Source organism: Rhineura floridana, chromosome 5, assembly GCF_030035675.1.
Source record: "Rhineura floridana isolate rRhiFlo1 chromosome 5, rRhiFlo1.hap2, whole genome shotgun sequence".
Taxonomy (NCBI): Eukaryota; Metazoa; Chordata; class Lepidosauria; order Squamata; family Rhineuridae; genus Rhineura; species Rhineura floridana.
In genome coordinates this window covers 157,874,598-157,901,247 of record NC_084484.1, presented here as the reverse complement: position 1 = coordinate 157,901,247, position 26,650 = coordinate 157,874,598, and the positions used below count along the sequence as shown (strand labels likewise).

Here is a 26,650-nt window from a genome sequence, read left to right as displayed (position 1 = left end):
ATGGGGATCCCATCCCTATGGGGAACTTTGTTGGCTTTTACATATCATTAGTGAATAAAAATCAGATTGAGGTGAATTAATTTGTGGGGATAGAATATGAACTTATTGTGTAAGTATAGCTCGAATTAGAGGCTCAGGCCATGGGCAAGAGTTTTGCCTATTTGTCATTTGAGCCACTTCTATGATTTGAGGCCATGAAATATAGGATAGGTGGTTTTTACTTTATTTTTTCTTAAATAAAATATGTTGGAATTGAGACCAACGTTTAGCAATGAGAATTGCAGACAGCCAAGTCAGCTTTGTGCTCTTGTAACTTTGACCTCATTTCAAAGATCAACTAAACTCTACAGAACCAACAAACAGTGTTTTTCACTCTCTGCCTGCTAATGGGCACAGTTTCTACTAAATACTGGAGTGTTTTATCTAATTTGAGTTCTTGGATGCAAGTTTTCTGGTCCTACACTAAAATCTCAGTATAAGAGGTACTCCCTACCCCCATTTTTTAAATTCATTTGGTGTATAACTTGTCTATTTATAGTGATTTCCTTTTTTTAAAAAATCACCCTTTTACTCTTGCAAATAAGGTATACAAATTACTCATGTGCTCTTATTGTTTTGTGTATTTCTTTCATGTAAAGAACCAGTAAAAACCATGTTTGAAAAATGAACAATACTGTCAAGTTCTTTTCCATGGGCGGTAGTCGGTGCTAGACCTACTCAGAGTACACCCGCTAAAGTTAATAGACATGACTAACTTAGATTCATTAATTTCAGTGGGTCTACTCTGAGTAGGCCTTAGTTGAACACCATCCTGTGTCCCTGTATTACTATGGTGAAGGGGTTAATCTCATTTACGTTCTAGATATATTCCATCTTTGCTGAAGATAGAACTTGCTAAGATTTATATTCATTTACTTACTTGATCCTTCAAAGAAAACAACTCAACCACACTTACGTTTTAGACCAAGACCTATTATCATATTAAAAATAATCATGAACAGTCCTTAGATTGGAGATATGATGCTAGCATGGTTATGTTGTTTGGCACTGCTATGAGAAACCAAAGCCCAGATCTCTCAGTTCAGAAAGTATTGTCATTGCGTGGCTTTGCTATATATCAGCCTAATCTGTTTTATCTAGCTGCTGTTCTGAAGCCAGACAAGCTATAGCTTGTAGAAAGAGTGAAATGCGAATTCTAAAATCTAATCCTGTTTCCAGCAAATAAATTCATATTGCCTGGGAAACTGTTGATAGTTGGTGGTCTTGCACAAGTCTAAATTTTTTACTTGTGCAGACTAATAAAAGGTGTGTCAAATGCACAAGCTCATGCCAATCTGGTTGTATATACAGGAAACACTTTGTTCAATACTGAATTGGTTTTTAAAGAACGGCATTATGTATATATACACAAATGAACAAAGGATTTGTTACTTGTAGAGTAACATTTATTACTTAAATGGATAAGTAATTTGTTCTAGGATGCACACCTTAAGTGGTGAGTGGGTTTGAGAGTGGCAAAGAAGCTGAGAGCAATGCCGTCAGGAGTCTAGGCCCAGGGACATCCAAGGTGGAATGGTCAAAGCTGAGACACCAGGCCAAGATGTATCCAGACTCAGAGGAAGGCAATGGTAAACCACCTCTGAATACCTCTTACCATGAAAACCCTATGAATAGACTGCCCAAAATGCAACATGAGATAGTGCTAGAAGATGAGACCTCCAGGTCAGATGGCACTCAGTGAGCTACTGGTGTACACGTGCAACAAGTGCAAGCTGGTGGCACTGTTGGAAGAAAAAGTGAGGGGCCTGGAACAGCAGGTGGCCACACTGAAGAGTGTAAGAGAAGACAAAAAGTTCTTAGAATGTTGGAACAACAGCAGCAAGGAGAAGTACAGGAGGTGGAAGAACAACTACATGTTGAAGAAGAAGAGCAAACTGTTGTGGAGAGCAAATAGAGTAGAGGGAACTCCGTGGAAAAGGGTGACAGGAGTAGAAGAGCTAGAAGACACCCTTCACTTGTGGAACTACGGAACCACTTCCAGGCACTTGAGGATGAGACTAGAGGACAGTCTGCAGGGGAAGAAGTACAGGAGACCCCAGACGAGAGTTAGTGAGAGGCAGAAACTCAGTCAAGTACAGGAAATGAAACCATGCCCCACGACGAGAAGACAAGGAGGAGGAGGAGGAAGAGGAGACTCCCTCCTGAGTGTGATTGAAACCCAAGTATGCAGAGAAGATCCATGGACTCACCAGGTATGCTGTCTCCTTGGAGGATGGATTAGATATGCGACAGAACAGTTGCCATCACTCACTGACAAATATCCCTTTCTTCTCATCCATGTGGGAACTAATGATACTGCCCAGCGAAGCTACAAAGAAATCACATCAGACTTTGAAGCTCTGGAAAGGAAACTCAAGGACTTTGGGACCCAGATAATTTCCTCATCCATCCTTCTGGTACTTAGAGGAATAGACAGGCAAAGAAAAATACTCCAGGTGAATGACTGGCTACAAAGGTGGTGCTGACGCAAGATATTTCAATTCTGGGACCACGGGCTATGCTCCCTGGAAGATGGACAGCTGGCAAGTGATGGGTTGCACCTCACAAGGACTGAGAAGAATGTGTTTGGGCACAGCATGGAGAAATTCATCAGGAGAGCTTTAAACTGAATCCTAAGGGGGAGGGAGACGTAAATGTGTGGTAACGACTTAACAAATACTGTAAAACAAGAGGAACTGAGGGAACAGCTTTAATGGGGCCCAGTAATAGTCTTCATAAAAATGTAGGAAAGAAGCCTGGCCATAAATCACATGGTCTTCGATGTCTGTATACTAATACCCAGTGTATGGGAAACAAACCAGACAAACTTGAACTCTTAATACGGGAGAATAAATACTACTTGATAGGTATAACTGAAACTTGGCAAGATGACTGTTATGACTGAAATATAGCGATTGAAGGATATAACTTGTTCAAAAAGAACAGAAGGAATAGAAAGGGAGGCAGAGTTGCACTATGTTAAAAATATATATCCCTGCACAGAGATACAGGAGGATGAGCTTGGTAGCTCCACTGAGAGTATCTGGATTAAAATAAATGAGGCAAAGAATAAAAGGAAAATGGTGGTTGGTGTCTACTACCGACCACCCAATCAAGGAGAAGATGATGAAACTTTTGAAAAGCAAATTGCCTGTTTTTCAAGGAGGCATGATGTAGCAGTAATGGGGGACTTCAATTACCCCAATATCTGTTGGGAGACAAATTCTGCCAAACACAGCCTCTCCAAGAAATTCCTGACTTGTGTTGGATATAACTTTCTCCTACAGAAAGTAAAGGAAGCAACTAGAGGATTAGCTATCCTTGCCTTGATTCTAACCAATAGAGATGACTTGATGGATGAAGTGAGAGTTACGGGAACTCTGGGGAAAAGTGACCACGCTATACTTGAGTTTTGCTTTTAAAGGAAGCGAAAGCTGAGAGTAGCCATATGCGTACCCTGGACTTCAGGAAAGTCAGTTTTAATAAACTCAGAACAATGGTAAGGTTCTCTGGCAAGCATCCCTAGTGAGAAAAGGAGTCCAAGATGGGTGGGAGTTTCTAAAAAAGGAAATTCTAAAGACACAATGGCAAACAATAACATCAAGGAAAAAAGGGGGAAGACAGCAGAAGAAGCCGATGTGGCTTCACAGAAAACTTAGAGATGACCAGAAAACAAAAACAAAAAACACATATAATAAGTGGAAGGAATGCCAGACCACAAAGGAAGACTACAAACAGGTAGCACGGAATTGCAGGGTCAGGATCAGGAAGGCTAAAGCTGAGAATGAGCTGAGGTTAGCGAGAAATGGCAAAAACAAACAAAAAAGCTTTCTTCAGGTACATCCACAGTAAAAGACAGAGAAAAGAAATAGTGGTACAGCTACTCAATGAGGATGGCAAAATGATAACAGATGACCAAGAAAAGGCAGAAGCGCTCAATTCCTACTTTGGCTCAGTCTGTTGGGCTGGTGACCAGTAGGCATTACTGTCTCTAGTAGTTTTCCATGAAGCCTGCAAGTGTGAAGACGTAACTGTGGTTAAGGGGGAGTTATGTCTATGCCCTGTCTGGGAACGGACGGCCAGGGCCGTTGCTATGGTAGCCATCTGATAGCGACTGGGAAAGTTCTAACAGAGTCTATGTGTTGTCTTTTCTTCTGAATTATGCCTCTGAGCTGAGAGGCTGTCTTTTGTGTTTATCTATGGAGAGAGATGTACCAGAAGGGGGGTGACTGAAGAATCTCTACATGTATTTACTCTTAAGCCTCTGGCCTTAATGTCTTTCAATAAAGACTCTTAACATGCTCTGAAGAAGTTTCTTGCTCAACTTAACTCCAACGTAATGTATGCTGTTTCACTCAACAACGCACACATGCCAACAGTGGTAGCAGAGGATGGTTGCGCTCCACAGCGCATTACACCGGAGTAAGTTGCTGGTCTGAACGGCAGACGGAGTTCCAGAGAGGGCAGCTTGATTGATTGAACCAGACGGAGGTGAGCAACATGGCTGTAAACCTGTCTGGGGGAGGCTTGCCGATGGAACGACTTAATGACAAGAATTATGGCAGCTGGAAGCCGAGGATGCGGGCTTTCCTGATAACAGAAGATTTATGGGACGTGATTAAGGAAAAAACCCCGGCGGTACCGACCGCGGCCTGGAATCGTCGAGACCAGAGGGCGCGGGCGTTTATAATCTTGGCTCTATCGGATTCTCAACTGATGTGTGTGAGAGATGAGCCGTCGGCTAAACAGATCTGGGACACGTTGCAGGATTTGTCCCAGGAATGGCAGCGGAGGCAGGAGGCGCAGAGAGCCCAGCCGGTGGAGGCTGTCAGAAGCAAGGAGGAGAAATGTGCCGAACCGGAGCAGGCTGCCGAAAGCAGACAGGAAAACAAGCGGGAGCAGCAGCGGCTGAAGTCTTGTTTTGCCTGTGGGGCCCGTGGGCATCTCCGTAAAGATTGTGCAATCAAGCGAAACTCCAGGGACGGAGGCTTGAAGCAGGGCAGTGTGAACTTTGTTTGTAAACAGAAGTCTAAAGACTTGGAACAAATTAACTTTATTGTCGACAGCAGAGCAAGCCATATATTAATTAAAGACAGACGTTTGTTTTACGTTTCAGAAGAAGTGAAAGACTTTGTTTTACTTGCTGATGGATCACGGAAATCCGTAAAAGCTAAAGGTCTGGTTAAGTTTGACAAGCTTGGCATAATGTCAGACTGTTTGTTTGTTCCGGAATTGGCTCATAATATTTTATCAGTTAGCAAACTGGTAAGTTGTAATTATTCAATTTTGTTCCACAAAGACCAATGTTTTATAATGAGGGGAGATGAAGTGTGCATGCAGGGAAGCCTTAATGATTCACAGTTTGTAATAAAGAGCAGTCAAGCAGGGTGTGCTGTGTTAAACGCTGAGGCACAGGTACATCAGGGCTGCGTCCATGAATGGCATAAAAGGCTGGGGCATGCAAACCTTGACACGATAAGAAAAACCCCTTTGCACAGTGAAGACATGCGTTTAAAAGATTGTGGACAGTTAATGGATTGTGATTCTTGTAATCAAGCTAAAATGACTATTGCACCAATAAACCGGGAGGCTGAGAGAACCACAACAGCTCCCTACCAGCTAGTACATGTTGATTTAGCAGGGCCAATAAATGCTTCACGAGAAGGTGCGAAATTCTTCATGGTACTGGTAGATGATTTTTCAAGATTTTGTCATGTTTTTCTGTTAAAGCATAAAAGTGAAGCTGAGCAGAAGCTGAAACTGTTCATTAAGAGAATCGAAACTCAACACTTGGTCACGGTGGGGGCTTTACGCTCAGACCAAGGTGGGGAATTTACGAGTAAAGCATTGAGTGACTTTCTGGAGAGTAAGGGAATAAACCAGAATTTCACTGCTCCACACAGCCCGTTTTCCAATGGAATTGCTGAGAGAAAAAATAGGGTGCTTGGGGAAGCAATGAGAGCCACGCTGCTGGATTGCAGTTTAGGGAATTCTTTCTGGGCAGAAGCAATTCTTTATGCGAATTACATTCACAACAGGGTGTTACACAGTGCTATTGGAATGTCTCCTTATGAGAAACTTACTGGTAGAAAGCCTAGAATACAACACATTCAAAAATTCGGGGCAAGGTGCTGGATCCACATTCCACAGGGAAAAAGGAGGGGCAAGCTTGCGCCCAGAGCACAGCAAGGTTTTGTTTTGGGATTTGAGAATGCATATTACAGAGTTTGGTGTCCAGAAACACAGCAGTTAATTCTGAGCAGAAGCATTAAAGTCTCAGAAAAGCCTTGGGATCAAAGGGAGACAGTCCTTCTTACAGGAACAAATGACACACAAACACAATCACAGAAATTTAAGCCAGATGTTGACATTAAAGTGGAAGGTACACAAATTCCTCTCAGAGATGCTTTGAATGAGCTCATTTCTGGAAAACGCAGATCAAAGAAATGAAAAGCTGAGGAAATGGAAGCTCCTGCGCAGGTTGTGCCAAGCACAAGCACAAATGGGGGGGGGCAGAGAGAGCCGATGCTCTGGTTCCTTTAAGACGCTCCACGAGAGCGAATTTAGGCAAACCGCCTGACAGATTTACTGTGGGATTAATAACAAGTCCTGGAATGAATAAAGTTGTAGACATGGATCCTGAGACACTTTATTTGACATGTGTTGAACCAAAGTTTGAGTGAATAAAGTTTTGAACTGTACTGAGATGTAAGTTTGAACTGTACTGAACTGAAAATGCAATGTACTGAAATGTATGACTGTATGACTATGTATTATGGAGATGTATTTCATGTGTATTTTGCAGTCTTAATGGAAAAAAGGGAGGCTGTTGGGCTGGTGACCAGTAGGCATTACTGTCTCTAGTAGTTTTCCATGAAGCCTGCAAGTGTGAAGACGTAACTGTGGTTAAGGGGGAGTTATGTCTATGCCCTGTCTGGGAACGGACGGCCAGGGCCGTTGCTATGGTAGCCATCTGATAGCGACTGGGAAAGTTCTAACAGAGTCTATGTGTTGTCTTTTCTTCTGAATTATGCCTCTGAGCTGAGAGGCTGTCTTTTGTGTTTATCTATGGAGAGAGATGTACCAGAAGGGGGGTGACTGAAGAATCTCTACATGTATTTACTCTTAAGCCTCTGGCCTTAATGTCTTTCAATAAAGACTCTTAACATGCTCTGAAGAAGTTTCTTGCTCAACTTAACTCCAACGTAATGTATGCTGTTTCACTCAACAACGCACACAAGCCAACACAGTCTTCTCTCAAAAGAGGGTCTATGACCCTCCTGCCAAACATGAAGTTGAAGGGGCAGGATTGCAGCTTGAAATTGGTAGACAAATGGTCAAGGAATACCTAATCACTTGAATGAGTTCAAATCTGCAGGGCCCAATGAACTGCATTCTAGAGTATTGAAGGAACTGGCTGAAGAACTCTGAGAACTACTGTCTATTACTTTTGTGAAATCATGGAGCATAGGTGAAGTTCTGGATGACTGGAAGAGGGCTAATGTTGTCCCTATCTTCAAAGAAAGCAAAAAGGAGGAACCTGGGAACTACAGACCAATCAGCCTGACATTGATCCCTGGGAAAGTTCTGGACCAGATTACAAAGCGGCCAGACTGTAAGCACCTTGAAAACAATGCACTGATTACTAGAAGCCAACATGGATATATCAAGAACAAATCCTGCCAGACTAACTTTATCTTATTTTTTGAATGGGTAACCTCTCTCATAGACTGTGGGAATCATAATATATCTCAGCTTCAGCAAAGCTTTTGACAAAGTGCCCCATGATATTCTGATTAGCAAGCTAGCTAGATGTGGGGTGGATGAAACAACTATCAGGTGGATCCACAGTTGGCTACAGAATCATAATCAGCTTATTAATGGTTTCTTTTCAAACTGGGGAGAGGTAATGAGGAGGGTACCACAGGGCTTGGTCCTAAGCCCAGTGCTCTTCAACATTTTTATTAATGACTTGGATGAGATTGTGCCGGATTGCTTATCAAATTCGCAGATGATACAAAATTTGGAGAGACAGCTAATACCCTGGAAAACAAAAACAAAATTCAAAGAGATCTTGACAGGCTGGAGCACTGGGCTGAAAACAACAGAATGAAATTTAACAGGGATAAGTGCAAAGCTTTACACCTAGGAAAAAGAAACCAAATGTACAGTTATAAGATGAGGGGGTACTTGGCTCAGCAATACTACACGTGAGAAGTAGCTTGCGATTGTTGTTGATCACAAACTGAATATGAGCCAACAGTGCGCTGTGGTTGCAAAAAAAGGTAAATGCTTTACGTGAAGTATTGGTTCCCCTCTATTTGGCACATGTGGCGCATAGTGGTAAGCAGTGGTAACGCAGCCGAAAGCTCTGCTCACAGCCGGAGTTCGATTCCAATGGAAGGAGGAAGTCGAATCTCCAGTAAAGCGGGTCGAGGTCCACTCAGCCTTCCATCCATCCGTGGTCAGTAAAATGAGTACCCGGCATATGCTGGGGTGTAAAGAAAGGCCGGGGAAGGAACTGGCAATCCCACCCCATATATACGGTCTGCCTAGTAAACGTCGCAAGACGTCACCCTAAGAGTCGGAAACGACTCGCACTACAAGTGCGGGGACACCTTTACCTTTTTTTAGGCCTAATCTTGAGTACTGCATCCACTTCTGGACACCGCATTTTTAAGGAGGATGCAGACAAACTGGAACAAGCTCAGAGGAGGGCAACAAGGATGATCAGGGGACTAGAAACAAAGCCCTTAATCTCCGGACTCTTAGCTTTCATTTAAAAAAAAAAAGTTTCTAGGTGGTCTGGCTCAAAAGATATAAACCAAAATGTCAGTCGCAGCACTCCATAACTTCTATTAGTACCGGCTGTTCTAATCTCTGCCCTTTCAGGTTTTTAGCCAATAAGTGAATTATCCCAGTTCGGATAATTGGTCAGTTGCCTGCTTTGGATGGGGCCGTACTCCCTCTGAAAGAGCAGGTCCGTAGCCTGGGGGTGCTCCTGGATCCATCTTTGTCGCTAGAGGCCCAGGTGACCTCAGTGGCTAGCAGTGCCTTTTACCAGCTTCGGCTGGTGAGACAGCTGCAGACGTTTCTGGACTGGGATAGCCTGACCACTGTTGTCCACACACTGGTAACCTCTAGGCTGGATTACTGTAATGCGCTCTATGTGGGGCTACCCTTGAGGTTGGTCTGGAAGCTGCAGCTGGTGCAAAATGCGGCGGCAAGACTGTTCACTGGAGCAGGGTATCGCCAACATGTCACCCCACTGGTGAAAGAATTGCACTGGCTGCCCATTTGCTACTGGGCCAAGTTCAAGGTTCTAGTTTTGGCGTACAAAGCCCTATACAGCTCAGGACCAGGATACCTGAAAGACCGTCTTATCCTTTATATACCCAGTCGATCACTGTGCTCTGCAGGCAAGGGCCTCCTGCAGATACCATCTTATCAGGAGGTTCGTTCTGCACAATATAGGAAACAGTCCTTTAGTGTGGCGGCACCTACCCTGTGGAACTCCCTCCCTTTGAATATTAGGCAGGCGCCATCTCTGCTATCTTTTTGGTGCCTTTTGAAGACTTTCCTCTTTCAGCAAGCCTTTTAAGTTGAGACCTATCCCAGTCTGCATCTGTGTCATAATTGTTTAATATGTTTTTAATAATGTTTTAACCCCCTTTTTAAGGTTGTTTTTTAAAATGTTTTTAATGCTGTTTTGTTTTAATGTATTTTAAGATCTGCTTTTATGATGCTTTAAAGTGTTTCAGTGCTTTGCCGCCCTGGGCTCCTGCTCGAAGGAAGGGCGGGATACAAATAAAATAAATAATAATAATAATAAGTGAAGTCAGGATTATGACCGACAAGTTTTGTTGACCCCCAGGCAATATCTAAATCCCATTTCAAGTTCTGAGAACAGTTGCATTTTCCTGTTTGTCTCACATCAGGAATTCAGTAAATATATAGCTTTCAGCAGCATAAAGAATACTTTCTCTGTGGCTTTGGAGTCGGTACGCCAAACCTTCCACTCCTCTATTTTTCTACTGTCTGACTCTGACTCTGACTCCACCCAAAATTGCTTCCGACTCCACAGCTCTGGAAAGGGCTGTAAATGTCTTTTTAAACTGAAAGCTCTTGTAGGAGCATTTTTATCGCTGCCTGAATATGCGCTGATCTTGGCATCACAGCATTTGTCTTCACCTGGGTCTTGTGTCATACACTGACACACAAAATGTTTTCTATCTTGAGTTATGGTGAAATGCTCAAATACAGCTGACTTCATGGGAAGCTTCTTTGACATTTTGAATTTATATTTTTAAAAAATTGTCAATCAAAATTTATTTTGAAGCCAGAGTCTGTACATTTCTACCGATTCTGACTCCATCCAAAATTGCTTCCGACTCCGACTCCACGACTCCGACTCCACAGCCCTGATAGGATTGGGACTTGCTTCTGAGTAAACATGCATAGGATTGCACTACAACAAGATCACAGCAGGATCTTGGTGGATATACAGAGTAAACAATTTTAGTTATAATTATAACAGAAGTGTACATGCAGTTTTTTTAATTACTTGCAAGAATGGCATATACATTGTTTTTCAAATAATTTTTGAACAGAAGTTTTAAAAAGTGTACATGCCACAGTTTTATATTTTTCTAATTAAGGAGTCAAACAAGTTTAAATTTTACCGGACTGTTGAAGAGGGCAGTTTATTTGTCTTATTCATAACCTGTTTCGAAAAGCTGCAGTAAAGCTGCAATGCTAGTTCCACATACCTGGGAGTTAACCTCATTGAATTCAGTAGGACGTACTTTTGAGTAGACATGGTTAGGATTGCTCTGAAAATCAATGGGACTTTTGAGTGAACATAGAAAAGGATTGTGTTGTAATCTTTCTCTCCCCCTCTGATCCTTTTTTTTTTTTTTAAAGAAGTTAGGCAGGGCTTACTTAGGTGTCAACCTGCTTTTATTTGGCAGAAAACTCATACTTTGAATTTTGGATTGGGTGAGTGAAGTTCCTTTTCACTAAATTGCAGTCCTGTACATGCTTCCCTGAGTAAACCCCATTGAATACATTGTGACTTGCTTCTGAGTAAACATGTATAGGAATGCACTATAAATATCTTCACAGGTTTTGTAAATAAACATCTTTGACATTCATGCTTATATAAATATTTCTTCATACTATGTCTTGATATGTATCTGATTTCACACTATGGTTGTAAATTATTACTTACAAATTATTATTTCCCCTATATTTTAAGTGCACCCTTCTTCCTTGAGGTGGTCATGGTCCCCCTCTTGTTTTCACCCTGAGGAACAGATTAGGCTGAGTGATGGTGCATAGCCCATAGTCATCCAGTAGACTTTGTGGCTTATTTCCATTTTAAAGTTTAATTAAAATGGTTTATATGAAGTAATGCAGATCACATAATACATTTGAAGCACATCCAATTGGCATTTAAAGCATTATATCCCCCAAAGAATCCTGGGAAGTGTAGTTTCCCCCTCACAATTATAGTTCCCACCACCCTTAACCAACTACAGTTCCCATGATTCCGTGGTGGGATTCATGTTCTTCAAATGTTATGTTGAATGTGCTTTAAATGCATGGTGCGGATCTGCCCTAGTATGCTATGCCATTAGTGAATTGAAAAGAACAATTTTAAAAGATACTTTTTTAACCAGGCTGTAACTCAGTAGTAAGGCACATGCTTTGCATGCAAAGGTCCAACATTCAATTTCTGAAAGAAAATGTTGCCTGGAATCCTGGAGAGCCAATGCTAGTCCAGGTCATCAGTACTGAGCTAGATGGTATCAAATGGCCTGAGTCGGTATAAGGCAGATTCACTTGCGCCTGAAGGGGGAAAGAGACTCAAGAGCCACAGTGACTCCAAAATTTATGTATTTTATTTACCACATTTGTATACTGCTTTATTGTAAAAAACTTCAAAGCGGGTTACAGAAGGAATTAAAACAATAACATTATTGGCAAAAACATTTAAAAACAGGTATTTAAAAACATTCAAAATAATAAAATCAACAATGAGTTAAAAACATAAACATAATAGCTTCTACATGCCTGGGTAGGCTTGCCTACACAAAAATGTTTTAGCAGGTGCTAAAATGAGTACAATGAAGTGCCTGCCTAATGTCAATAGGCACGGCGTTCCAAAGCATAGGTACTGCCACACTAAAGGATTGATTTCTTCCAAGGGCAGCACAAGTACAATGTGGCACCCATAGCATGGAAAGCACACCTTGAACTTGGCCTGATAGCAAATCCGCAACCAGTGCAGATTTCAGAGCAGAGGTACTATGTGCTCATAGGGTCTCACTCATGTCAGCAATCATGCCACAGCATTCTGCACTAACTGCAGCCCCAAGGTCAGGTTGTGCAGCATGGGGATTTCTGTGACCTAGACTGATTGGCTGCCAGGATTTTTTTAGTTTTGGTTAGGAACCCTTACAGGTTGTGGGATGCTGAGTTTTCTGTCTTACTCATAGGAAGCTTGTTGTGGTTGGTATGGTATTGCATGTAGGAAGTCTTGTGTCACGGAGACCTGGTTGGATGAAGCTGGGGGGGTTAATCTCTCCCAGCTTTGCCCACCAGGTTTCACTGTGCAGCAGCAGGCAAGACCGGGGGGACGGGGAGGTGGAGTCGCAGTAGTCTATCGTGATGCCTTCCCCCTGACCAGGTGCCCTCTCCCACAGTCTTCGGGGTTCGAATGTGTATATTTGAAGTTGGGTGGCCAGGACAGAATAGGGATTCTGTTGGTGTACCGCCCACCCCACTGCTCAACAGTCTCCCTTCCTGAGCTAGCTGGGGTAGTCTCAGGGTTGGTGTTGGAGTCCCCTCGGTTTGTGGTATTGGGTGACTTCAACATCCATGCCGAGACTTCTCTGTCAGGAGTGGCTCAGGATTTCATGGCCTCCATGGCAACCATGGGTCTGTCCCAAGTATTATCTGGCCCCACTCATGTCGCTGGTCACACTTTGGACCTTGTTTTCTGTGTTGGATGGGATGATGGTGATCTTGGTGTGGAGAAACTTTCTATAGTTCCGTTGTCATGGACAGATCACTGGTTGGGTTTAGACTCACTGGGACTCAGAACCTCTGCAGGGGTGGGGGACCGATTAGGATGGTCCGCCCCAGGAGGCTGATGGATCCGGATGGTTTCCTGATGGCTCTTGGGGATTTTCCTGTCACCGCGGCAGGTGATTCTGTCGAAGCCCTGGTTGACCTCTGGAATGGGGAAATGACCAGGGTGGTGGACACGATTGCTCCTGAGCATCCCCTCTTATGGAGTGGAGCCAAACCAGCTCCCTGGTTTCAGGGAGCTGGCGGCAATGAAACGAATAAGACGGGGACTAGAGCGATGTTGGCGGAAGACTCGGTGCGAATCTGACCGAACACGGGCTAGAGCCTATCTGAAGGCCTACTCCGTAGCAGTGCAGGCTAAGAAGAAACTTTTCTTTTCTGCCACCATTGCGTCTGCTGGGAGCCGTCCAGCAGAGCTGTTTCGAGTGGTCAGGGCTCTTTTAAACTCTGGCCCCCAGGAGGGTAATATGGACCACTCAACAGCCCGTTGTCAAGAATTTGCACGGCACTTTGCAGATAAAGTCGCTCAGATTCGCTCCGACGTGGACGCTAACATTGATACAGTCTCAGGGGATGTAACTTTGGCCCCTGCTTGTCCAATAATAATGGATTCCTTTCAATTTGTACAGCCCGAGGATATGGACAAGATCCTTGGAGAGGCAAGAGCCACCACATGTCTGCTGGATCCTTGCCCTTCCTGGCTCATTAAAAGTGCCAGAGGGGGACTGGCCGAGTGGGTGAGGGGAGTAGTTAATGCCTCTTTACAACAAGGCAGAATTCCATCGTGCCTAAAAGAGGCAGTTGTACGGCCTTTGTTGAAAAAGCCCTCCCTGGATCCCTCCATAATGGGAAATTATCGGCCAGTCTCTAACATTCCATTTTTGGGGAAGGTAATAGAGCGTGTGGTGGCCACCCAGCTCCAGAGATACTTGGATGAAACGGATTATCTGGATCCGTTTCAGTCTGGTTTCAGGCCTGGTTACGGGACAGAGACAGCTTTGGTCGCCTTGGTGGATGACCTTCGCAGAGAGCTGGACAGGGGGAGTGTGTCCCTGTTAGTTCTACTGGACCTCTCAGCGGCTTTCGATACCATCGACCATGGTATCCTTCTGGACCGCCTTGCTGGGATGGGACTTGGGGGCACCGTGTTACGATGGCTCCATTCCTTTCTGGAGGGACGAACTCAGAAGGTGGTGCTGGGAGACTCCTGTTCGACCCCTTGGCCATTGACCTATGGGGTCCCTCAGGGTTCAGTTTTGTCCCCCATGTTATTTAACATCTATATGAAACCGCTGGGAGAGGTTGTCCGGGGGTTTGGGGTTCGGTGCCATCAGTATGCGGATGACACCCAACTCTATTTCTCCTTTCCACCTAAAGCCAAGGAAGCTGTCCTGGTCCTGAACCTGAACTGGCATCAGTGATGGACTGGATGAGGGCAAACAAATTGAAACTAAATCCAGACAGACAGAGGTGCTCCTGGTCAGTCGAAGGGCAGATCAGGGAATAGGGATTCAGCCTGTGCTCGATGGGGTTACACTCCCCCTGAAGACACAGGTTTGCAGTTTGGGTGTGCTCCTGGACTCAGCTCTGAACTTGGAGGCCCAGGTCTCGGCCGTGGCCAGGAATGCCTTTGCCCATTTAAGACTAGTGTGCCAGCTGCGCCCGTTCCTGGAAATGCCTGATTTGACTAAGGTGATGCATGCCTTAGTTACATCCCGTTTAGACTACTGTAACGCGCTCTACGCAGGGCTGCCTTTGAAGACTGTTCGGAAACTTAAACTGGTACAAAGAACTGCAGCCAGAGTATTAACAGGGGCTGGTTACAGGGAACATACAACTCCCTTGTTACAACAGCTCCACTGGCTGCCAGTTTGTTTCCGGTCACAATTCAAAGTGCTGGTTTTGACCTTTAAAGCCCTATATGGCCCAGGTCCAGGCTATCTGTCAGACCGTATCTCCCTATACGAGCCTGCCCGGGCCCTGAGATCTTCAGGAGGGGCCCTTCTCTCAGTCCCAACACCCTCGCAAGTGTGATTTGTCGGGACGCAAGATAGTGCCTTCTCGGTGGCTGATCCTAACTTCTGGAACTCCCTTCCTAGGGAGGCACGAATGGCCCCCTCCTTGCCATCCTTCCGTCGGCAAGTAAAGACTTTTTTATTCCGACAGGCTTTTGGGATAGAAGGTGTTTAGGATTGGGCTTTACAAGACTTGTTTTAATGTTTTATATTATTATCTGTATTATTTTAAATTGTTTTTAGATTTTTAAGTGCCTTTTATGGTTTTTAGGTTGTGCATAGTTTAATTGCATTTTAATTGTATGTTTTTCTATGTTTTTAACTACACGTAGTTTTATTTATAAGCCGCCCTGAGTTCCAGTTTGGAAAAAGGGCGGGGTAAAAATAAAGTTTCAATTCAATTCAATTCAAGTCATCACTGCCTTGTTTTTCTTTTTCTATTGGCATTTCATTTACCTCTGACCTTACTGCCTTACATCCATAGAAGCAACAACAGTGGTTCCATGTGGTCAGCTCAACACCTTTAAAACCATTGATGATGCACCTTGTTATTTGCATGATGGTTTGTTTCTTGCCCAATAGTGGTAAAAGAACATTCACATATTGGGAAGTGTGGCTCCAACTGCTGTTGTTCTCAAGCCACTGCCTGTGAAAGTGCACCAAACCATGTGTGTTTCCGCTCTGTCAGTTATTACTCACTGGAATTGGGTTGGCTGTCAAAGTGAATTTATCGCAGCCCACAGAGTAGGCAAGAAAGAGTAGAGAATCTTCTTAACTCTTACTCATTTCTTAAACCTCACTCTGTAGTGAAGGGTCTAGTCCGTAAAGAAGCTTGGAGCAGCCACGTTAAAAGGCAGGCAGGCCATTCCAGGCAGGGGGTTGCCAACCCTGCTTTGATATGGATATTGTTGCAAAGGATCCCTAGTCAAGCCTTACCAACAGCACCATCCTAACAATATCTACTCAGAAGTAAGTCCTGTTGAGTTCTATGGGGCTTAGTCCCTCCATAAGTGTGTTTAGAATTGCAGCCTTCAGGGGCGTCCATCTTTGCTCCTAAGTGCTCCCATCTAACATCTCCACAACACTACGCTTTCTTCCTGCAACGGCCTTCTGGTGACTGGCCTGGCCTGAGGGCATTTAAACTCTTCTTGAAAGAAGCAAGTAGGCTAGATTAAATGTTCCTTACCCAGGCTGTCTATGCAGGCGAGAAAGAATGATCCCATCACTTCAGACCTGGAAACACCCTCATTTAGGAAAGATTTCTATCTTAACTTCCAATCAGATGGTGGATGTTCATCCTGTTCTTGATGGGGTTACACTCCCCTTGAAGGAACAGGTTCGTAGCTTGGGAGTTCTTTTCGATCCTTCCCTGTCTCTTGAGGCCCAGGTGGCCTCGGTGGCACGGAATGCTTTTTACCATCTTCGATTGGTAGCCCAGCTACGTCCCTATCTGGACAGTGACGACCTCGCTTCAGTTGTTCATGCTCTGGTAACTTCTAGATTGGACTACTGCAACGCGCTCTACGTGGGGCTGCCCTTGAAGACTGTTTGGAAACTACAGCTAGTCCAGAATGCAGCGCCAGATTGTTGACGCGGACCAGAAGGTCCGCTCATATAACACCTGTTCTGGCCCATCTGCACTGGCTTCCTATTTGTTTCCGGGCTAGATTCAAAGTGCTGGTTTTGACCTATAAAGCCCTACACGGCATGGGACCGCAATACCTGGAGGAACGCCTCTCCCAATATGAACCTACCCGTACACTACGCTCAACATCTAAGGCCCTCCTCCGAGTACCATCCCATCGAGAGGCTCGGAGGGTGATGACTAGAACCAGGGCCTTTTCAGTAGTGGCCCCCGAACTGTGGAACAGTCTTCCTGATGAGGTGCGCCTGGCACCGACGCTACTATCTTTTCGGCGCCAGGTGAAAACCTTTTTATACTCCCAGGCATTTTAAAGTGTATTTTAAACAGCATTTCCGTATTTTGGATGTTGTTTGGTTCGTTATTGTTTGTTTTTTTATTATTATTATTTATTGTATTTATTGTATTTATATATTGTGCTTGTTTTTATCTTTTTGTACACCGCCCAGAGAGCCTTCGGGCTTAGGGCGGTATATAAATTAAACTAAATAAATAATAAATAAATAAATCAGAGATTGTTTTCGTTTGAGTGGAATGCTCTAAGCAACTATGGTTGATGCTTAATGTATCATGCTTAATGACTCACTAGGGCCCACCCCTTAAATCTTAGGGTTTGGGATGCTTCTGACCTGGCAACCATAGTGCAAACACCTCTACTGAATTTAAATGCAAAACTGTGTCATGAGAAGCAAAGCAATCTCTTAATATGTTATTATTCTTACTTTAGAGTAAGAAAGAAAGCTTTAATGGAAAAAGTTTGAGAAGTTTTTCAAAAGTATTATCATATATTCTTAGGTCGTTATTTAAAAAAACTGTAAATAAAAATGCTTTTATGAAAGAAATTTTGCAAGTTTTTGCCACAAAATAGCATGTGCTTTAACTATAACTATATAATATGGTTCATATGTGCATAATCTAGGCAAAGTTAAGCACATGCTATTGTACTATTAATTTCTATTGATCTCAATGGAAATTAAGCACATGCTCCGCTTCAGATGGTAAAATGTCTTGGGTGGACACTGACATTATTGTCAACTGATTGTCACAATAATTAAGCATAGGGAAGAAGAATTGTCTCTTTTTACAACCGGTAACACAGAGACATGGTCAAGATACACTTGCCAAGAATCGGCCAAACTCATTATCTGCCAATGTATGCCTTAGGAAGGTTAAGAGTCAGCCTTGATTGTTCATGTAAAGTGAATAGTCATGTGGTCACATCCAGAAACTGACAAATAAAGCAAAAAAAACATAAAGGGAAACGTGTCAAGCATACAGAAGCTACGGAGCTAACAGGAACCTATTGGGAGGAAGGACAGGAAATAAATCTATTAAATAAATAAATTAAAAAGTGGAAGTATATTGCAAATGTTGTTGAGTAAGCTGAAAATGTATTATTATATGCTATAATACTATATACTAAACTAGAAAGGCAAGATGCTTTAGCATAACTGAAATACCCAGATGGAATTTATGGCCCAGTAATCATAACCCACACAGGTGGAGCTTGGACAAAGCACAGTTAGATATTACCTTCTTTTGAATATGGCTTATAGTTCAGTGAATTAGTATCTCCATAAAATGCTTAAGCTGAATAGGACTTTAGAAAAGGCTTTCATGATACTTTGTATCAGCATAGTGTCAATAACTTCCCCCTAAAAGCAAACATAAATACAACAAACTTTTCACCATGCACTGACCTGTGGAAATTGAAGTTTTCATGCATGTTCTTTACCTTAAGGCCTGAGCAGCTCCTGACTTTCCTAGTAGTTTTGCTGATTTTATTAAGGGTTGGTACTTTGTCAGTAAAATTAATAGTCGTGTTAAAAATTGGCAATGAACACAATTTCTTTACCACTTCTTTGCTTGGCTAGTTAACAGGAATTCTACCAGGGCAGCTCGACATGAAAGTGACTAATGATACAGAGGTTATCTACTTCACTGTTCATTCAGACATACATTTAACATTCAAAACAAACAGGTACATTAATAGGTTGTGTTTATAAGAGGTCCTTCTGTGAATTAGGAGTTTCATGTATCTAATCACACACCACACAGCAATTTATAGCCCACTGTGTAATATTCTTGATAGCCTAACAACACACCTCCAGCACAGAAAGAATTGCTAGTTGACCTTTGTTCTGAGCTAGCTGAAGTGTTCCAATTTCTGACTTAAGCTTTTTTTCCAGTTGGTCCTACCATTAGGCAAAGCTTGACCTTACCCTCTACATACCACTGGTGACTAATGCATAACTGAGGCTGCTACCTTATCCACACATCATGTGACTATGTAAAATGCACATGCTCCGAACACAATTCACACCTCTTAAGTTCCACCGTGTGGACAGCAAGTGTGTATGGTGCAAGTGTTCATATCCCTTTGTTTGAAGAGTTAGGGTGTATCAGTGATAGGGCTGGAACATCCAACAGTAAAAACAAGAAGCAAGCACTTTATGTCTTACCTAATGAGGAAAACAGAAGCTTATACATGATTGGTTTTAAAGCAATTTATGGACTTATGCATCTAGCTATCCATTACAAGAACAGAATGCCGGACCAGATAGGTCTTTGGCCAGATCCAACAGGGCTCTTACAGTCTTAACTTTACACAAGCAAATCACTACAATAGCACTAATTCCAGGTACAAATTTGCTGTTACCTTAATTAGCAGCAACTGACTTACAGAAAAAGCATACAACCCGACAACTTCCACATTTCAAACAAGTTGTTACACAGAAAGTAAAAATTTAAATTGTGTATAAAATTTAAAATTAAATTTAAATTGTCTTGGCAAAATCTATATTTTGCTGTTTACAAAGCTTTCTAAAACATACTTCACACTGAATTTACATGTAATTTTTTTAAAAAAAATACTGGTAAAGAGTTTTACCCTTCTGTCATTCAACATTCTGTCCTTTTGTTCCATGCATTTCAAGAAAATTGAAACAGATTAAAAGTAAACAGATTAAATAGTTTAGGTAAGAGTTCTATTCACAGCGCACATAGGAAAGTTACTCATTTGTTTGTTTTTTAACACCTTGCTGCAGCAACACTAAATGCTTGTGTAAAGTTGTGTTTTTGTGGGTTTTACTGGCACATCGAAAGAAGCATGCCAGATCCTGAGGCTAAACAGCACATTTCATGCCCTTCACGTTTTCTTGGGGAATATTATCACCAGAGAGCCCCTTCTTGCATCAAACAACGTTCGCTCTCCTCTCTCTGAGCACCATAAGTAGGCGCCACTCAGGTGGATCAAGGAAGTTACCTGCCAACAATCACAACCCGTCCCTCTTCTATAGGATTCATCGTGCTAAGTTCAAGCGCAGCAACCCCGACAGGATGAGATCCAAGACCAAAACAGGTTCTAAAAAACTTGGGCCAACTCCTTTTTCAAGGAAACGCTCTCTCCCCGCCCCCCAACTTCAAGGGATGTCACAGCCACTCCCATTGGCTCCCAGAAAAGGGCAGTTTCCATTGGTTCCCCGAGTGCCCCAAGCGGCTGCTCGAGTAAGCGTCTCCGGATCGGGGGTTACCCAGTCAAGGAAAAAGAGGGCGGGCGGGCGCCGTAACCAGGCACGGGAGGGGATCTTCAGTTAAGGTGTGAAGGATTTTCTTTTCTTCTGCCTGGCTCCGTGTGGCATAAAATCGGGGTGGGGTAAAGGGAGAAAGAGTGCCCAGAGCGGCTTTATTTCTCCCTCATTCCACATAAATCTCACACAAACATTCTTATTTATTTAATTATTTGATTTATATCCCGGCGTTCCAACAGGAGCCCATTCTTATTCCTTCCTCTTTCGCAAAACCAAACGACTAATTCGAGCAGTGTCCCCTGCTCCCGTCAACCCTTTCAACGTCTGTCAGCTCACCCTTCGCCTCTCTCTGGGTGGGCGCGGGCGGGAGGATTGGACCCAGGGAGGGCGAGAGCGCGCATGAGCACTTCAGAAAAGGCGGCAGGAGCAACAGCTGTTTCGCTCGCTTTCTCAGAGAAGGATTGCGCTTCAAAGGGCCCAAAAGAGCCGCCTTTGTGAGACTGCCCCCCCCCCACTTCCCCAAGGGTTGTTCGGCTGGCCTCGTTGGCTGCAGTATTTTAAAAAAGGTTTTGAACACCCACTTGTTTCGAATGACTTTTAATTCATCTGTTTTGTTGCTGTAGCTCTGCAAATGGGTTTTATACCTGTTGAATTCCTTTGAAGTGCATTGTTGGTTTCTTTTTGTTTTCAAAAAGCAACTTTGAAGTTTTATTATAGCATTGGACTGTGTTTTCATGCTCATATTTTGTTTGCTGTCTTGGGTGGACTTGGTCCAGACAGGTGCTTTATAAACGTTTAAATAAACAGTGCTGGTTTTGCCCTTTAAAGTCCTATAGGGTTCAGAATACCTCAAAAACTGCCTTTCCCCATGTGAACCAATCTCCATTCCTGAGTAGGCACCCTCTGTGCCTTGCTTGGGTTAGGCACATGGAGAAGGGCCATCAGAGGTAGGCTCTTTTCCACGTGCCCTACCTGAGGGAGGTGCATTGGGCAGCCACATGAGAATGGGCCTTTTCAGTGGTGCTCATCTGTGGAATGCTCTTCCCAGGGAGTCGCACCTGGTGCCATCCTTCAGGCACCAGGCAAAGACCTTTTTGTTTTCTCAGGCCTTTGGTTACTTAAGTTGCCTCCTATAGTGATGCTCATCTTTTGGGGGGGAGGGTAGGACTTGTCATTAATATATTACTTGGTGAGCATTTTATGTATTTTGTTCAATTTTTTCTGGTTTTAAATTTACTTTGTTTTGTCTTTTGTCAAGTTGCATTGAGACTTGTATAAAGTGACTGATAAATACAATAAGTAATGATGTAATCGTAGATAAAGAGCTTTCAGAGATGTGACAGAACTCGAAGGCAGGCACTACTTCTGTCCAGTCACTCACCCTTTCTTTGGGCGGCCCAATATCCATTACCAGGCAAAGGAGTGAGAGGTGGCAAGCAGTTCCCTCCTCTCACTAGATCACCTTGCTCTCTGGGCAAGATCAACAATTTTAGCATACACAACACTTATATCATTTTATTAGTCTTTAAGATGCTGTAACTTTTTTTGACATAATTTAAAAAAACACAAGTTTCTCCAAATTTTAGCGTCATACTCCAGTTTTGGGGAAATCTAATCTCTTCTACCAGATTTGTATTCATTGAAGCTGAATATCCCTCCTAATACCACTTCCCAATACTGGGAAATATTGACAGTTACTATTTTAACTTAAAAATATTCTTAGTTCAAATTTTAATTCACTGGGTAGAATATGTTAACCCTACAATACTGAGTTACATAAGCAGAAATGGGTTTGAACTGATACAATTTTCCTTTTCCAAATTAAAAAATATCATTTTAAAAGGTAAAGTTCAGATATAAAGAACTGCTATTCTTCTGTTCAAATTTATTAATCTGTAATTCCCATTATCCTTGCATGATATTTTTTTTTAAATGACTCCACAGGAAAGATTCCTGCTATTTTGTTTTTGAGCTTCTCAAGATTTGGATGGGAGAAAAAGTCATATTGGTAACAATTCCAATATTCAGGCTGTAATCTATACACACTTCCATGGCAATAAGATCCGTTTAATTCAGTGAGACTTGAGTAGACATGCATGAGATTGCAGATATTACTGCAAGTGGGCTAGACCACTTATAACAGTTAGGGCTGGTTGTCTTGTAAGTGGATAAGGCCTTTCCTATACTGATTACACAAGAAAAGAGGATACACAAACCAATCCCTTTCGTCCTCTGCTGAGACAGAGGAAAGAGAAAGTGACATATCAGGATGCTACTAAACAGTCAATATTTACCTTGAAAGATCAGAGATAGGTAGCTGTCAGCAAGGCTTCTATGGACTATTGCCATATGCCATGAAAAGCAAGCAATGTTCAAGTCCTTTGATTTTATTTTACAGTTGTCCACATAGTTTAAAAAATAGAGAGTTTAGAGTGCTATTGAAAATATATGTTTTATAGTGTGTGTGTGTGTTTGCACTTTTATTTTTTGTAAGCTGGCCCAAGAACACTTTTTGAAGGGCAGGGTATAAATGCTTAAAATATTTAGGAAAAAAAGCAGTTAAAAGTATGCTTTCCTAGTCAATATAAGCAGTTTTGTTGAGAGCTCTGGATATATTTCCTTGCTGTCTCCTTTCCTTTGTCTGCTTAATGTGTACTATTATCATATACCTGTAATTCCCAAAGTGTGTTCCACAATAGAGCTGTTTGTGTGCCATGAGAAATGCATTAATTAATTAAAGGCTCCTGTGAGTCCAGAAGTAGCCAACCACAAAGGAAGCTGCCCATGACATCCCAGCAAAAGTGATTCACTCTTACAGCCTTATTTCCTTCCAGTCGCTTGTCTGTTGAGGATGGGCAATTCTGCCATCTCTGTGTCAAACTGGTAAAATTGGAGCACTCAGTCATTCTCCATACAGAAATGCAACAGGATTACTTGACAGCAGAGAAGACTGCCTGTTGCATCTCTATATAATTCACTGCTCTGCCCTTGCCTCCTACCAATTAGGAAGCACATATAAAGTAACTCAGATGAAAAGGGGGGGGGGCGAGCAGGCTCCAGTAAGGCTATTCATATTCTTACACACAGTAAAAGTAAACCTGCAAGTGTAATTCAGGGGAAAAGAAAAAACTAATGTAATGGAGCAAGGAGACAAGTTATGGGAGTTCAGTGATCAGGATCTCATTTTGTAAAATTTTAAAAAGCCATGGGGGTGTAAAAATGGGTTTAACCCTTCCCCCGTTACCATTTTCTCCAGTTCAAACCACTCCCCTTTTAAATGTGCACCATATGGCACCTGTCATAGGGAAAATAATTTGGATGCCATTTAAAATTGGGAAAATGGCACAGACATCGTTCTTTTAACTTTACCAAAAGAAATTACATGAGATCCTGATCACACATCTGCAGTACATCAAGTTGTGCCTTAAGATTAACTTCTTTTCTGAATTAAACCTGAAAAGGTTTGCATTTGAGAGTTGTGCCCTCACCTATTATAAGAGGCTATACACATAATCTTACATATTCTTCTAATGGCTCTTGCTGGTAGCAGGAAGAAATGTAACTATGAGTGAAGGTGCCAATAAAAGATTGAGCAAAGAGAGAGAACAAGCTGCTAACTTTCAGAAAGAGAAGTAGAAACAAACCATAGTATATTTGCACTGTAGGAAACAAGACTCATATTTTTAAAAACGAGAGTCATAAGTAAAAAAGTAATTAATTAGAAAGGGCAAAAGAGAAACCACAGTTCACATTTGTTAAATATTAATTTAATGTATTACTTAGTGATTACTTCCCTACATTGCTAAACAATACTGCCCATGAATATTCCATTAATTATAACAACACTCTATAGTCGTTGAGGAGGTGGTCAACTACTGTAGATCCAGTGATGCTATGTTATTAGGGGCAGCAGTGCTTTATGTTTACTCTAGATGTGGGGTTGACTCTTACTTCAGAGCTGCTAAGCAACAGTACATGTTTTGAATGAGTAAGAGATCAGGAAGGGAGCTTGTCAACATAGCTGAAAAAGTGCTGAGTCTCAAAAAGACTAGAAATTCTGTTTTGGAATTGTTTTTTTAAAAATATGTTTTTAGAGTTTTGTCTGTTGCTCAGTGCCCTGGGCTCCTTTTGGGAGAAAGGGCATGATTAAAATATAATAATAATAATAATAATAATAGTAATCATCATCATAATAACATTACTAGAAACCACTTAAAGAGTTAACATGGATTTGAGATTCCTTCATTACTCCTTCCTGTTCCTTTAACAATCACATAAATTGCTGTTAGTGTCGATGCACTCGCGTTTCCATTAATTAACCAGCTACAAATCGTTTCTTGTCATAAAACAGAATCTAAACATCAAAGTGGAACCAGTCCCATGCATCCGGTAGAGAAGATGTACATAGAACTTTAGATAAAGGTTAACAACTTACAATAAAAAAACGGTGGCATCATCCTATCATTATGTGCTGCTACACCTTCCCACTGTTCAGACCACTTCAGGGCAAATAACATCCTACACAACTTAAACAGCAAAAAAAAGTTGTTAGAATTTCCTAAATCACAGTGGAACACAAGAACCTGACTCTTATTTAAAATAATTATAATTTCTAATCAGGATAATTGTATGGAGGGTGCGGACTTATATGTCTTAAGTTCATCCTCACTGTCTGTCTCTGATTCTCCTTTTATGCGTCTTACTACGTCAAATTGTATTGATTTTCTTCCGTATCTTTGTTCGTACTCCCCCGGTGGCTGTACTGCATGATCCAAACACTCCCACAAACTCTACTACCCTTTTTTTTAGCCCGCCTTCTTCTTTCTCTTACAAAGCAGGATATGACAAAACCTGTGGGTAGGTGCAAGGGCTTCATCCCGCGCTATCACGCATGCTTTGATCCCTTCCCCTTCCCGAACAAAGCGTTCCCGTCTCTTAGCAACCTGAAGGGATGCATTATGGGCTTGAGGGTATAGGCCTTGCTGTTGACAACAACGCAGAGCTCCGTCGGTCTCCCAAAAAAAAGCTCGCCTCGCTCGGAAAGAACATAATGAAGAAGCCACGTTAAGGGCAGGGAAGCCAATGCGAACTTGCAGTCAGCAGGACAAATGATAAATTTCCTGAATGCCAGTTGTCTGTTACTACTGCTGCTGTTTCACAGATTTTGAAAATATTTTGAACAGTTTAACTCGTTTTTCATGTATGCTTTCATAGAAACGGACATAGTTGTAGTCATTAAGTGGAGTTCCTGTCTTTAGAAGAACTTACCACTCATTGAAGTAAGCACTAAATTTTAATGAGCTGTTCTTAAAATGCATATAAATTTTAGTAAGAAGAATAATCATGTTTGTGTTTTATTGTGATTTGTATTACGGTTTGTAAGAAACTGGTATTGCTGGTACTACAGTAGCAGTGCTGCAGATTAACTCTTACACAAGCTTGTATGCCTACTGAGTACCGATGCATATAAATGATTACTATTTGTTCAAAATACTGTCAGGAATTATGTCCCTGATTCGCTTTATTCAAAGTATATATGTGATCATTATCAGTCTGTTGTAGCCAATGGCCATTAATAATGTAAATCACAAAAAACAAACAAGGCAATCCAAGTAAGTTAAAACATACCAATTTTCAGGATGGAAGTTATCAAAACTTAACATTATAAAGTTCACCAAATCATTTAGATTTTAAAAATCTCCTTGGCAATCAACGCTGTTGTGGGTCAAAAAAGTAGCCTATGACTTTTCTCACTGCTAGTGGGTGTAAAGTTACCATATAGATAACAAACTTGTCTATGTTTACCAGTAGCCATCTAATTTTGAAACCATCTTGTTGACCTAGTAAATTATGACATGAATAAAGAAACCTTCCCTAAGTGATTTGTATAACAGGCAATACAGGATACAGTGCATAATGTTTTTGATCTGACCTGATCCACAAATGCAAAGACCATCATCTGTTGTTAAAGAATTTATTGGTTGGAGACTTAAGGTGCAGTCCTATACACTCTTATTTGGGAGTAAGACCCATTGAACAATAGGACTTATGTGAGTAGACACTGAATCACTTAATTGGAAGGTACCTCAAAGGTCATCTAATGTAACCCTCTGCAGGAAATAATAGAGGGTGATAGAGAAATGGTAGTTCTGAACATGTGTTCACTATGAAGGGGAGAGCCTTGAGTTCAGTCAGCGATTGGTCTGCAGCTTTCTGCTCCTCTCTGTCAACTCTAGACTGGGGATGGCTGTTTATGCAAGTTTTATATTTTCTAATGTAGCCAGTTAGTCAAAATGAAATGTTAATGCTTATGAACTTTGTGTACAATT

At 42.1% G+C, this 26,650-nt stretch overlaps 2 protein-coding genes across 7 annotated transcripts in view; one reads left to right on the top strand and one right to left on the bottom strand.

The window, feature by feature from the left end:
• The window catches only part of CRYL1 (crystallin lambda 1), an 87,915-nt gene extending 67,712 nt beyond the window's left edge, over positions 1-20,203 (bottom strand). Inside the window, exon 1 of the mRNA XM_061628592.1 lies at positions 20,057-20,203. Coding sequence (XP_061484576.1) covers positions 20,057-20,097 — 41 coding nt within the window. The 5' untranslated portion in view covers positions 20,098-20,203. The remainder of the gene's footprint in view (positions 1-20,056) is intronic.
• A 167-nt stretch (positions 20,204-20,370) lies between these two features.
• Positions 20,371-26,650, top strand: part of IFT88 (intraflagellar transport 88) — an 83,452-nt gene continuing 77,172 nt past the window's right edge. Inside the window, exons 1-2 of one of the 6 annotated variants that reach the window (XM_061628588.1) lie at positions 20,371-20,389; positions 25,536-25,600. The gene's annotated coding sequence lies outside the window, so the exon portion shown is untranslated. Of the gene's footprint in view, positions 20,390-20,731; positions 20,888-25,226; positions 25,601-26,650 lie in introns of those variants that run through there. The other 5 variants (XM_061628586.1, XM_061628589.1, XM_061628591.1 and 2 more) reach the window with 5 other exon arrangements.